The 13792-nt window shown below is 38.8% G+C and overlaps 1 protein-coding gene and 1 long non-coding RNA gene across 2 annotated transcripts in view; one reads left to right on the forward strand and one right to left on the reverse strand.

Moving 5' to 3' along the window:
* The window catches only part of LGR5 (leucine rich repeat containing G protein-coupled receptor 5), a 157424-nt gene extending 146877 nt beyond the window's left edge, over nucleotides 1-10547 (forward strand). Inside the window, exons 14-18 of the mRNA XM_017867508.1 lie at nucleotides 1889-1960; nucleotides 2763-2888; nucleotides 4525-4670; nucleotides 6707-6790; nucleotides 7882-10547. Coding sequence (XP_017722997.1) covers nucleotides 1889-1960; nucleotides 2763-2888; nucleotides 4525-4670; nucleotides 6707-6790; nucleotides 7882-8969 — 1516 coding nt within the window. The 3' untranslated portion in view covers nucleotides 8970-10547. The remainder of the gene's footprint in view (nucleotides 1-1888; nucleotides 1961-2762; nucleotides 2889-4524; nucleotides 4671-6706; nucleotides 6791-7881) is intronic.
* On the reverse strand, nucleotides 5277-8087 carry LOC108526673 (uncharacterized). The gene is made up of 3 exons (XR_001884581.1): nucleotides 7964-8087; nucleotides 7690-7797; nucleotides 5277-5388 (listed from the first exon to the last, which is right to left on the reverse strand). It is a non-coding gene; the product is annotated as an uncharacterized LOC108526673 (long non-coding RNA).
* Nucleotides 10548-13792: the final 3245 nt, after the last annotated feature.

Raw genomic sequence — 13792 nt, forward strand, 5'->3', positions numbered from 1 at the left:
GGCACAGGGAGTGGGATACCATACACCAGGGCCTATCAGGGTGGCAGAGGGAGGGAAAGCATCCGGATAAATAGCTAATGCATGCAGGGCTTAATACCTAGGTGATGGGTTAATAGGTGCAGCAGACCTAGCATGGCATATGTTTACCTATGTAACAAACCTGCATGTCCTGCATGTGTATCCTGGAACTTAAAATTAAGTTAAATTTTTAAAAAAGACAGTTCAAATGAAAAGACACTTACATAGGTGCTGGCAGGGAACAAGCAAAGGATAGGTGTGCAGCAACCAGTAACATCTGGGGCTAGAGTCACAGGGAGGAAATGATGTTTCCAGGACACAGAAAGAGCTTAAACATGAGAAGTGTTGCAGCCCTTGAGAAGTCTGTAGCTGCCATGGGAGATATGGTTCCAAAACAGGGAAGAGAAGACCATGAGGGCCCTGACCTCCCTTTCCTCCTGGGTCTTCTCCTGAGAATACAACTGAGGCCATTAGGGAGCTCTGGGGATGCAGCCTGCAGAATCAGCCCCAGGCACAGAGCAGGGCAGGAAAGCAGAAAATGACTCCTCTGGGGCTGCTGGGAGGATTCCAGCACACAGGCTCATGAATTGAAAAGGAATTACAGGCCTTTGAACATATAAATTCTCACATATTTACTTAAACCCCAGTCAAATCACTCTAAGCACCATGGCAGGACTTGGCCTACATTCCAGATATTCTGCTCTGTGAAGCTCTCCCAGGGCACCGTGATCTACTTAAAGCTGCCAAAAAGACTCTGACAGATGGTATTACTTGCTCACCTCAGTGACACGTATTTCTTGAGCAGCTCAACAGAAGACAGTCTTCTCACTCAATTACCCAAAGCCCAGCCGCCATTTGTAGCTTTTCTACCTTCCATACATTTCCTCCCCTTGTTAGCTGCAATTTTCTTCTGTTCTGGGATCTAGGAAAAAGACTTCCGGTTTCCTCCAGGAAAGGAGGACAGGTCCGTAAGGAACCTTTCAAATGAGAATGTAAATATTTTGTGCATACCATTTATTAAGGTAACCCTGGAGCCCAATATCATAAACTTTTCTACACTTGAGAAAAGTTGACTTTGTTTACTTTCAGTTCTCTCAAATGCCTACATCTTAGTTACCATTGTTAGTCATTTACAAAAATTAAAAATCTTAAATTCATCCTTCCTTTTTAAAAATGTAGTTCTTATTCCTGATAAATTATCTACAGAAGTTTTGCAAAAGATTTTATTCCTACTTAATTATCTGCAGTTCATTATGTGTACATGGGAAGTGAATTTTATTTCCCCATAAACTGTACTTTTTCTTTACTATCAAAGAATTTTATTTCTAACATATGTTGGCCCCTATTTTATTCATATCCTGGCTAATAATTTACCTGTCAGTATCCTTCCTGGAAATTTTCTTGAAAGCATCTTTGTGTTTCTCTCAAGGCCTAACATATATGAGTGATGTGCCCAAATTTTTTTGAGTTTCATTACACATCCAAGGACATTTTGTAATTTAAAACTTACTTGTCAGAAGAAGAGACTCAGAAGTTTCTGTCCCTTCCCACACTGCTACAACCACTCATTTTAGAAAGGCCCTAATAAAATTTTACAACCATATTAAAGTTAACCTTTTAGCAAGAGTAAAAACCAAAATATCCACCTGAATGATGTTTCCTTAATTGGTTTTAACAAGCTTGATTTAAAGTTCTCTCATTAGTCATTTTACACCACTAACATCTTAATCTGAAGGGCAGTTTGATAAGTTAATTGTTTCTGATCTGAATGGAAATTAAATTATTTTTGGTAGAAGACTGAATGCCTATGATAAAACTTCACATGTTCTTGATTCTATTTAATTCTCTCATTTGCCTTTTTTCAAAATAGGAATTTGGCTTGGAACAAAATTGCTATTATTCACCCCAATGCATTTTCCACTTTGCCATCCCTAATAAAGCTGTGAGTATTCCATAACTTGTTTATGCTATGTCTCTTAATAACTGGGGACCATCTAGTTAATTTTAAAAGTTGGTTTTGTTGAAGAGGCTGGAAATGCGCAGATTACCTGCCCTCTGTGTTCTCCGTGCCTAGAGCTTGTCAGAGCCAAGGAGGAGTTCTGCTCCTCCAGGGCCACATGGGCCCTTAAGTGGATAATTGATCTGGGTGACACCTGGTTCTCATTATTCAGCCAAAGTTTTTTATTCTTGCTGAGTAATCAGGTGGAATGGAATAAGATGTCAATTCAGGTCTGAAGGGCTTCCATTTTATTTTATGCCATTTTGACTGATACAGAATCTTCCCGTCCCTTCCCCCAGCCCCAACTTCCCATCTCTTGCTCCTTCCTTTCCCCATCTCTTATCTAATAAAGAAAGAAGAAATTGGTTAGACAGAAGTTATAAGAGGAACGGGAGTAAATACACCCCCTACACTTTTTACTTCTCACTCCTAATCTAGTCAGCATCACTTTTCAGATTAAATATAGCACCTTCCCCTTGATTTTAGATGTCCCCACCTGACAAAATGAAGCTGAATATAGAACAATTTGAATACAATTAAAACCTTTTCTCCCCTGCCATCCTGACTGTGAATAGAAAAGTTATCCCTAGCTAAACCAAAATGGTTACTTTTACCGTTAGGAGTAAGGACCCTGCTTAGAAGTTTTTATTGAGTAGTTTGACGATCTTCAGGTTGTTGTTTTTTTTAACATAAATGTTTTATGCTAACATAGACTAAAAGCCAATTGTTGTTTGATGTTTTGCAGGGACCTATCGTCCAACCTCCTGTCGTCTTTTCCTGTAACTGGGTTACATGGTTTAACTCACTTAAAATTAACAGGAAATCATGCCTTACAGAGCTTGATATCATCTGAAAACTTTCCAGAACTCAAGTGAGTTTGTCATTAAAACTAATAAGATGCATTTGTGGTCATGTGAAATAATAGATGTATTATAGTGGTGTTCTAAATTTATGAGGTCGTGAAACCCTTTTGAATTGCATTTCATGCCCTCAAGTCTCCCAACCCTGGAGCATTGTTAGGACAAGCCCTGCAGTGGGAAAATGTGTCCTCCTGACCATATTTCCTTTCCTTCTCAAAGATGCCTCCCAGAATCAGAGTTCATTGGAGGAGTTTGAACACCATTGATCCGTGGGATATATATAAACTAGGGCATGTCATTAAATAACGTTATAACATTATTCTACTCTTGTTTACAATTTTTAATTTAGCTTGTATGTATCTAATAAAATGTACTAAATTAATATTTGTTTGAGGACGTAATGCTGCTTAAAATTGGTTATGCTTATTATAGACAAAGAAGTATCTTGAAAGATTATGCTTTTTTTTTTTTTTTGAGACGGAGTCTCACTCTGTCGCCGGGGCTGGAGTGCAGTGGCCGGATCTCAGCTCACTGCAAGCTCCGCCTCCCGGGTTCACGCCATTCTCCTGCCTCAGCCTCCCGAGTACCTGGGACTACAGGCGCCCGCCACCTCGCCCGGCTAGTTTTTTTGTATTCTTTAGTAGAGACGGGGTTTCACCGTGTTAGCCAGGATGGTCTCGATCTCCTGACCTCGTGATCCGCCCGTCTCGGCCTCCCAAAGTGCTGGGATTACAGGCTTGAGCCACAGCGCCCGGCCAAGATTATGTATTTTTTAACCCACGGTAGTTTTTACATACTTTTAAAATTATGAAAATAATAAAACCCCAAAAGAGAGTTGGGAAAGTATAAGAGGGAACAAAATCTTTTTTTAATTTTAATGTTTTATTTTTTATGGTTACATAGTTGGTGTACATATTTATGGGGTACATGAAATGTTTTGATACAGGCATGCAATATGTAATAAGTACACCATGGAAAATGGGGTATCCATCCCCTCAAGCATTTATCCTTTGAGGTACAAACAATCCAATTACACTATTTATTTTAAAATTCCCAATTATTATTGACTACAGTCACCCTATTGTGCTATTGAATAGTCGGTGTTATTTATTCTTCCTATTTTTGTACTCATTAACCAGCCCCACCTCCCCAAAAGTCTACCCTTCCCAGTCTCTGTTAAGCATCCAAGAACAAAAATCTTGAAAATGCCCCCCTAAACAACATTTTTAAGTTACTTCCTTCCAAGCTTTATTTCCAGTGCATTTTTAATTGTTAGACTCAAAAGGTGCATAGAAATATATGTCATATTTTAGTCACTTATTCTGCCATAAGCAGTTTTCATGTTGCTACAATTTTTCCTAGCAGTCATTTTTTTAACCTTTTTATTTTGGAAATTTTCCATCATTTGAGTAATGGAAGTTGCATCTCTCAGTTTCAGCAATTAAGATTTCATAGTGATCATTTTTAATAACTTCATTGTTTTTATAAATAGTACTGTAATGAACACCTTTATGCCCATAACTTATATTTTGGATTATTTATTTAGGCTAAAATCCAAGGCAGAATAATTGGGTGAAAGAAGATGAATACTATATTTAATTATCCGTTTCTTTAAGTGTTTTTTGTTTGGGTTTTGTTCATTTAAAGGGTTATAGAAATGCCTTATGCTTACCAGTGCTGTGCATTTGGAGTGTGTGAGAATGCCTATAAGATTTCTAATCAATGGAATAAAGGTGACAACAGCAGTATGGACAACCTTCATAAGAAAGATGCTGGAATGTTTCAGGTTCAAGGTAGGACTTGCTATGCCATGGTAATGAAATTGTGTTGTGTTCGACGGAACACATGAAAATGAATTACATTCGATGAAAAGTCATCAAACAGGCCGGGCGTGGTGGCTCACACCTGTAATCCCCAACACTTTGGGAGGCCAAGGCAGATGGATCACTTGAGGTCAGGAGCTTGAGACCAGCCTGGCCAACATGGCGAAACCCTATCTCTACCAAAAATACAAAAAAATTAGCCAGGCATGGTGGCACATGCCAGTAATCCCAGGTACTTGGGAGGCTGAGGCATGAGAATTGCTTCAACCCGGGAGGCAGGTTGATTCCAAAGCAGCTGAGCTGAGATTGCGCCACTGCACTCCAGCCTGGACAACAGAACAAGACTATCTCAAAAAAAAAAAGAAAAAAATAATTATCAAACAAATTATCTGAACTTCAGACAAGTCCTTATACCTCAGCAAATTGTGAATAAATCCCACTTTTTAAAGACTACCTGAGAAAGAGAAAACTCGCTCAGGATTCATTCTAAAATTTCATCTGTTCTGTAGGTGAATTCTTTTATTTGTATTTATAATTAGATTCCCCCTTAGCATATACTGTCCTCAGGGGTGATTACTGACATGGTGTTCCATCAGCTTTTTACAGGGTGCTTTTCGGAGGATGACTTTTCATACATACTTCAGAAACTTTTTCTCCAGAAGGCAAAATCCATTTTCATTCTTATGGCCTGGAAGGAGTGAAAGATATAAACATTTTAGATTCCTTCGTATTTCAGCAGAAGGGCTTAAGAATCCTACTTTTTGTTCAACTGATTCTAAATCATTCTCCTCACCTACCCCACCCCAAGGTATCTGTCCGGAAGGTGAAATGAGATAATGTCTGTAAAGCTTGGCTTTCCTTGAATTAAGACGTTACCTAAACAGACAACAATGCCTCTCAAACCACACCTGTGGTAATGAGGAGGTGCTTTGGGCACCACCCCCTGCCTTCCCTGCCAACCCTGCGAGTTTGCACAAGGTCTAAACAGACTAAACAGAAGGATGGCTTCTCACCCTTTGGGCCTTAATGGTTTGTTGATTCCAAAGCAAGTATGATCAGTCTGTCGGCAGATAACCTTACCAGGTTTTCCTGTCTGCGTATCTGTTTAAGGAACTGATATCTTGGTCCTTGCCTTTTTTGTTTTAGGCCACAGCATGTGTCTTGTTCCTGTTCTTGCTTCAGTTTTTGCTCTTCCTGCCTCACCCACTCTAATGTCTCTCAAAAATGTTCACTCAAAAAATAAAACACAAGCAAAAGTTATTAGAGAGCCTACTTTGTGCCAGGCACTGTTCTAGGCCTTGAAAGCACACAATGAACAACAGAGAGAGACGGTCATTCATGGAGTTTATTTTCAAAAGCAGTGATTCTCAACCCTGGACCACATATTAGAATCACATAGCAACTTTTAAAAAATATTGGTCCCCAATTCCCACATGAGACCAATTAAATCTGTGTCTTTGGGGAAATATGTTAGATCACAAAACTCCTATTTCGTGGATAGCTAAACCAAGCACCAAGTAGTTACTTGATTTGTCCTCTGTTATGCAGAATTCCCAGGGAAGATTGAAACGTACTGTATCTGATTCTTCCTCTGGTGTTCAGAGAACACAGCCTAGAACATTTGCACTATAGCTATTGTAGTGTTAGAAATTTGGATAAAGTGGTTTCTGCTCTGAATGAAGAGACCCATAGCCTCCTCTAATTTAGCTCTTCAATGTGGGAACATCATGAGCTGCAGGAAACAAGAGCAGAATGGGAGAGTTTATATGTTATACCCAGAGTCTTGGGTCACTCTCCCTCATCCCCAGTTGTACTAGAATAGTATGTCACAGCAGCTTCAGTTGAACATCCAAAGGCAACGTTATAATAGACTTGCAAGAAAGCTAGAGCACAAGGAATTTGTGACAGTTCATGTCTCCAGAATAACCCAGGACTCTCCACTCTGGGATTTGGTCCCTTGAAAAGAGAGGCAGAACTAATCATTCCAGGATTTCTTGTGCCTGCAGATGAACGTGACCTTGAAGATTTCCTGCTTGATTTTGAGGAAGACCTGAAAGCTCTTCATTCAGTGCAATGTTCACCTTCCCCAGGTGAGAAAGGCATCAAAACTTCCTCAACAGCAGTATGCACCACTGATTCTGAGTCCATGAAAAACAATGCAGCTATACTTTAAAAGCCAAATCTGTGCCAACTATGCAGCTCATCAGTAACCCTCATAGTGGCCTGTCAAATACAAATGTTCATTCCCTGGGGTTTTCACTTGCCAATAGGATTGAGGTGGGAGGACTTTTGATTTAACTTAATGTAAACTAAAGAATCAAGTGTGTTGTTAGAGGTATATGTAATTTTTAAAATGATATTAGCAATTTACCCTGAAATAGTATGCTATAATCTTGTTTTGTGTAATCACCGACTTTTGAAAGTGACTTAGGTTTTTCTTATAAATAACTATTTGGTAAAAGTAAATAATAGTTTGTACAGATAGGAAGGAAGGAAGGAAGGAAGGAAGGAGAAGGAAGGAAGGAGGAGGAGGAGGGAAGGGAAGAATGGAAAGGAAAGAGGAAGGGGAGGGGAAGAGATGGGAAGGGAGGGGAGGAAAGTGAAGTTGAATTCACTTAATAGTTTGTCCCATTCCAAAAAACAGGATGAGCCAGTTGAAAAAAGACAGCTAGGAGGAGTTGATATTTTATTCTTAATGAATAGATTGTTCTTTGCTCCCTAACCTCAAATTTTAATCTAAAACTAAGATGAGATTTTCATGAAATGCACGTTCATAATATTATGGAATATTTCCCTAGGATTCTCCTTGTCTGCCTATGGAAACTTGTGGAAATATTCTGAAAAATTATGTAATGAAAAGTCCAGGAGATCTGGCTTTTTACCTGGCGCCAACACAGCTGTATCTTAGGGACTTCAATCAAGTGATCAAAATACTCCATTCTCATTTCTCCATCAATACCCTGGAACAGGAGCACCTTGGTGTACTTACCCAACTAGTGCTGCAGAAGATCCAGGGTGACAGTGGCTTGAGATAGTGGAGCATGCACATGGGCACTGTGTGTTATCAGGCTGTTTTTGACCACTATCTTTTGGCATCCTAAATAAAGAGACAAAAGGGTAATTCAGCAAAAGTTGTAAACCCTAATTTGATACTCAATCTTTTCCTTCCTTGGACTTCTAGGCCCCTTCAAACCCTGTGAACACCTGCTTGATGGCTGGCTGATCAGAATTGGAGTGTGGACCATAGCAGTTCTGGCACTTACTTGTAATGCTTTGGTGACTTCAACAGTTTTCAGATCTCCTCTGTACATTTCCCCCATTAAACTGTTAATTGGGGCCATCGCAGTGGTGAACATGCTCACGGGAGTCTCCAGTGCTGTGCTGGCTGGTGTGGATGCATTCACTTTTGGCAGCTTTGCACGACATGGTGCCTGGTGGGAGAATGGGGTCGGTTGCCAAGTCATTGGTTTTTTGTCCATTTTTGCTTCAGAATCATCTGTTTTCCTGCTTACTCTGGCAGCCCTGGAGCGTGGGTTCTCTGTGAAATGTTCTGCAAAATTTGAAACGAAAGCTCCCTTTTCTAGCCTGAAAGTAATCATTTTTCTCTGCGCCCTGCTGGCCTTGACCATGGCCACAGTTCCCCTGCTGGGTGGCAGCGAGTATGGCGCCTCCCCTCTCTGTCTGCCTTTGCCCTTTGGGGAGCCCAGCACCACGGGCTACATGGTCGCTCTCATCTTGCTCAATTCCCTTTGCTTCCTCATGATGACCATTGCCTACACCAAGCTCTACTGCAATTTGGACAAGGGAGACCTGGAGAATATTTGGGACTGCTCTATGGTGAAGCACATTGCCCTGTTGCTCTTCACCAACTGCATCCTATATTGCCCCGTGGCTTTCTTGTCCTTCTCCTCTTTACTAAACCTCACATTTATCAGTCCTGAAGTAATTAAGTTTATCCTTCTGGTGATAGTCCCACTTCCTGCATGTCTCAATCCCCTTCTCTACATCCTCTTCAATCCTCACTTTAAGGAGGATCTGGTGAGCCTGGGAAAGCAAACCTACTTCTGGACGAGATCAAAACACCCAAGCCTGGTGTCAATTAACTCTGATGATGTCGAAAAACAGTCCTGTGACTCGACCCAAGCCTTGGTAACCTTTACCAGCTCCAGCATTGCTTATGACCTGCCTCCCAGTTCCGTGCCATCACCAGCTTATCCAGTGACTGAGAACTGCCATCTTTCCTCTGTGGCATTTGTCCCATGTCTCTAATTAATATGTGAAAGAAAATGTTTTCAAAGGTTGAGAACCTGGAAATGTGAGATTGAGTATATCAGAGTAGTAACTAATAAGAGCTGAGGTGAAACTCGGTTTAAAAACCAAAAGAGAATCTCTCAGTTAGTGAGAAAAGGCTGAAAACCTATTGATACTTGAGAGTGAATATAAGTCTAAATGCTGCTTCTATAATTTGTTCAGCTAAGGGATAGACTGGTCACACTATTTAAGTGAGCCCAGATCAAAAAAGCAGATTGAAATTTCCTTTAGAAAAGATTCTCTATGATTTGAATTGCATTCTCTTTAAACTCACCAATGTAATCATTTTGGGAGGAGGGAGAACCCACTTACTTTCCAAAAATGGGTTTATTCAAACCCACAAACTCAAGAGGTTGTTGGGGGAATTAGGAAAATAAGGGTTTTCAAGGAACTGCATTACTAGGTAGAGGCTGTGATCCATAGGATTTCATTCTAATGACCATGTGAAGATGTTTGAGCCCTCCTTTGCCTTTCCTCAGAAAGGATCCTTCCAAGGCACCAATCCCTTGGATGGATAATGTAAGGTATTGTTAACTCACTCATATTGAGATCATTTTTAGAGATACCAGGTTTTATATATTAGCGCTAGATGGTTCCACCCTCATGGTGGAATAAAACTGCTTACAAATATTTTGAAAGGAAAATTGACCGAAATTCTTAAATTGTTACAAAGGCAATCATGCACAGGTGATGTATGTCTTATCTGATTTGCTTTTAACTCCTTGGTGCCCAAAGCTCAGAAGGGAATTCCACTGCCAGCAATGAACATACCTGGAAAAGACAATAAGCAATTTGGGGTTTTTTTTTTTCCTGGGTTAGTAAATAATTTTTGCAAGAGGTTTTATCAGTTGATTCAAACTGATGTGTATCTTAATGATCAAATGTGCACATGACATAAATTAAGTCCACTGATACAACTTCTCACACATGCATCTCTAGCAGCTCTGGCAAACCCAATATCTGACACCACTTTGGACTCAAGAGACTCAGTAACATATTATCCTGTTTATTTAGCTTGGGTTTAGCTGTGTTCTCTCTGGATAACCCACTTGTGTCAGGAACATTACTTCTCTGCTTATTCGATATTAATACTGTGTTAGGTATTTTAAGAAGCAAGTTATTAAATAAGAAAAGTCAAAGTATTAATTCTTACCTTCTATTATCCTATATTAGCTTCAACACATCCAAACCAAATTGTTGTTAGGTAGATTTATTTTTATATAAGCATGTTTATTTTGATCAGATGTTTTAACTTGGATTTGAAAAAATACATTTATGAGATGTTTTATAAGATGTGTAAATATAGAACTGTATTTATTACTATAGTAAAGGTTCAGTAACATTAAGGACCATGATAATGATAATAAACCTTGTACAGTGGCATATTCTTCCATATATATTGCGTTTCTCTGTCCATTTTCTTTAGATTCATGAACTGTATATATGTAAATATATAGTACTTGTAAATAGATTCTAAATTTGCTTTTCTATTGGGTAAAAAATAAATTTGTAATAAAATGTGACTATAAAACAAAATATTTTCAAGTCTATTTATTGAGCCCACAGGCAGATATATAGTCTCCTAAATGTTTTTAAGTTTTGGAGTATAAGTACCTTTGCTATTTAAGTATTAATATTTGTTCTTAATACTCTAAATATATTGGACTTATCTTAAAAAATCAATCTTTCACAAAACAAATCAAAATATCATTACCAACTCCTGAATTGTTTATGATTGATACGCCATTTTGTCCTGGCTGTTGTGAAGCTTATGATAGTTTGGATTTTATAAGCTAGAACTTTTTTTGGTCTCAAACCTCTTTTGCAATGTAAGGAAAAAACCTCACAATTAGAAAGAAATATATGAATAACAAATCAACCTTAAATAATTCATTTGATGATTATGTCAAGGCCAAAACATGAGGACATGCAATTCCCAGGGCACAAAGAAACACACTGTTCCCCTTCAGTCCCCATCCCCAAAAACATGAGAAATGAAATTATTTTTCTAGACATCTGTGCCAGACCTTACCAACTCCAGTGGTGATTCCTGCCCTCCTTGCATGGATTGCAAAATGAAATGATTCAAGTACTGATAGGCACAGTATTATTGCTAAAATTAACATGTTTACAGAGCACCCACAGGGCACCTGGCACTGAGTTTTCCACCTACCCATCAGACTTAACCACATGCCCAAACCTAGTTAACAGGTATCCAATGGGATCCTCTCTTGTGCAGTCCATGCTTGGCTTGGCTTATCTTCAGCTGAAACAAGAACTCACTCCTGCTACTCTCACACCTCTTAGCCCAGCCAGCAGATATAAAAGTTGCCTCTAGAGCAATGCATCTCATTCTTTCTTTTTAATATTTTTAATATACTTGCCCAAAGTCAGGAACAAGTCCTGGCAGCCCCTTTGTCTCCCACTCAAGAAAACACAAGACAGTAATATAATTAAAAAAAAAAAAAACAGATACTTAAATTCACTGCAACTTATTTCTTTAGATAAATCCACAGGCTTTATTATTTTATTGACAAAACACTAGTTATAATACACCTTACACAAAACACTGACATCTGATAAATGTTCTTCACTCTAATACAGCATAATCAGAAAGAACTTGAATTATATCCACAAATAAATAAATCTACAGTGAGAAGGGGACAGATTGAACAACAGTAAAGAACAAACCATGGAGCAAATTTGTAAAAACCATAAACTGTGAACTAGCTTTAAGTAAGGGAGTAACAATTTTGTTTCCAAAAGCAGGTTCATTTATTCAACAAATACTGTGCACCATTATGTGCAGTATTCTATGCATTGGGGATAACAAAAAACAAGGTCTGGAATTCGCATTACAGTGGAGGGGAGATAGACAATAAACATATAAACATGTAAATATCCGACAGGAACATAAATGAAGGAAATGAAGCTATTTTAAATAGCCTGTTGGGAATGCTTAGTGTGCTGCTTTAGATGTGGAGCTCAGGAAAGGCCTCTCTGGAAAACCACCTTTTAAGCTAAGACCTTATGCTCACAATGGAGCTACCTATGCTTTTGAATTTAACCAGTTACATCAAAAAACTCATCATCTCTAGTCCCTCTCTTCATATGTCACCCATAACAAACTATTTTGAAGGACATTTTAATAGAAAAATATATTAGGTGGCTGTTACCACACATAATTTTTGTTCAACTCTTACTGAAGAGAAAATCATTCTTATATGAAATAAAAAACATCTACTCATTTAGTTTTGGCTAAAAATAGAAAAATGAAGTAGTAAAAGGAAATAAAAGTAGCCACACCCTGTTCATTTAGAACCAGAAAAATTCTAACATATGAAAAAATAACATTGTCCTGCTTCTTTGTTAATCTTACCACATTTAGTTCAGGGGCCCATCTGATGAGAAAGAAGTCCTAGATAAATAGACGGGATTGCTGTGACTCTGCTAGTTCCATTCACGCTCTTCAGTACTGGAGATTTGATTTTACAGTTCCACTATGCAGATAAAAGAGACTGTCTTCCTACGGGCCACTAAACACTAACCATTTTCTCTCTCAGGCCACAAAGACCCTTAACTACGATTAGGTTATGGTCGCTTTTCCTTGCAAGTGAAGTGGGGAGGGGCTGTGTAGCCATATCCCCATTTCAATGTCCTTATGAACATCTCCAAAGACGTTCAACTCAGATTCTACACTGACTCATTCATCTCACACAAGTTCCTGAAGCCTATCGGGTAGGATGATAAAACTTCAGAAACAGGCAGAAAATGCATGTGATAGGCTGGAGAAGCATTATGGAATACAGGTTCATACTCATTGTGGACATGACTTTCCACTCTAGAGACTGTACTTTATGGGAATGTTGAAAACATGCTACTCCATGAGAACAGTGAATGAAACAGTGAGTGGAATAGGGAAATGATATCCTATCAAATAATAGCCTAAAAAATGGAGAATGTATCACCTGGAGAAAAGCAGGCTAAAGGAAAATATTTAAAATCTTTGAATAATTGAAATTTACTAAGTGCTTTCCTAAGTACCAGCCTATAGTAGGCCAAATAGTAAAATGATTAAACTCAACTGCCAGACAGGCCTGGGTTCAAATCCTACTTCTGTTACCATCTGTGTAATCCTTGGACAAGGTATTTAATTTTTTTTTCAGCCTCAAATTTCTCCTCAAAAATATGGGCATCATACCACCAGTCTCATAGGATTGGAAATACTAATAACTCAGTGTATATAAAGTTATCATCACACTACCTGAAAAGTATTGAATAGTACGTATTTAATAAATGGATCCTGTCTTTTCCCCCTTTTTTGACAGCCTTATGGAATGAGCAAAGCAGGACTTGTCATTTTGCCAATGAAAATATAGAGTCAGAAGAATAAGTGACTTTCGAAGGTCACAGATGAGGAACTAGGATTAAAACCCAAGTTTCACTTAATAGCACTGAAAAACAGTCATAGAGTAAGCTGACTTACTCTTTAAGAGAACAAGAACCAACTGGTGAACAATTCAGAGAGACAGATTTGGCTTACCTAAGAAAGATTCCATCAGGTCTGTTGTATACCAAAAAGAACTATCATACTGAGTGAGAAGTTAGATCAAATTACAGCTCACTTTCCGATGACCAACGTTTTGGATGAATGCTTGTTAGTCTTCTCAGAAGGAATGCCAGATTCAGAAGATTGCTGAGGAAGGCAGTGAGACCTTATATCAACATCCTGAAACCAGAGGGTATAGTTGTCACAAGTGGGTAGGTGTTCGCCAGTCCAC

This window comes from Rhinopithecus bieti, unplaced genomic scaffold (genome assembly GCF_001698545.2).
Source record: "Rhinopithecus bieti isolate Rb0 unplaced genomic scaffold, ASM169854v2 scaffold_3874, whole genome shotgun sequence".
In the NCBI taxonomy this organism is placed as follows: Eukaryota; Metazoa; Chordata; class Mammalia; order Primates; family Cercopithecidae; genus Rhinopithecus; species Rhinopithecus bieti.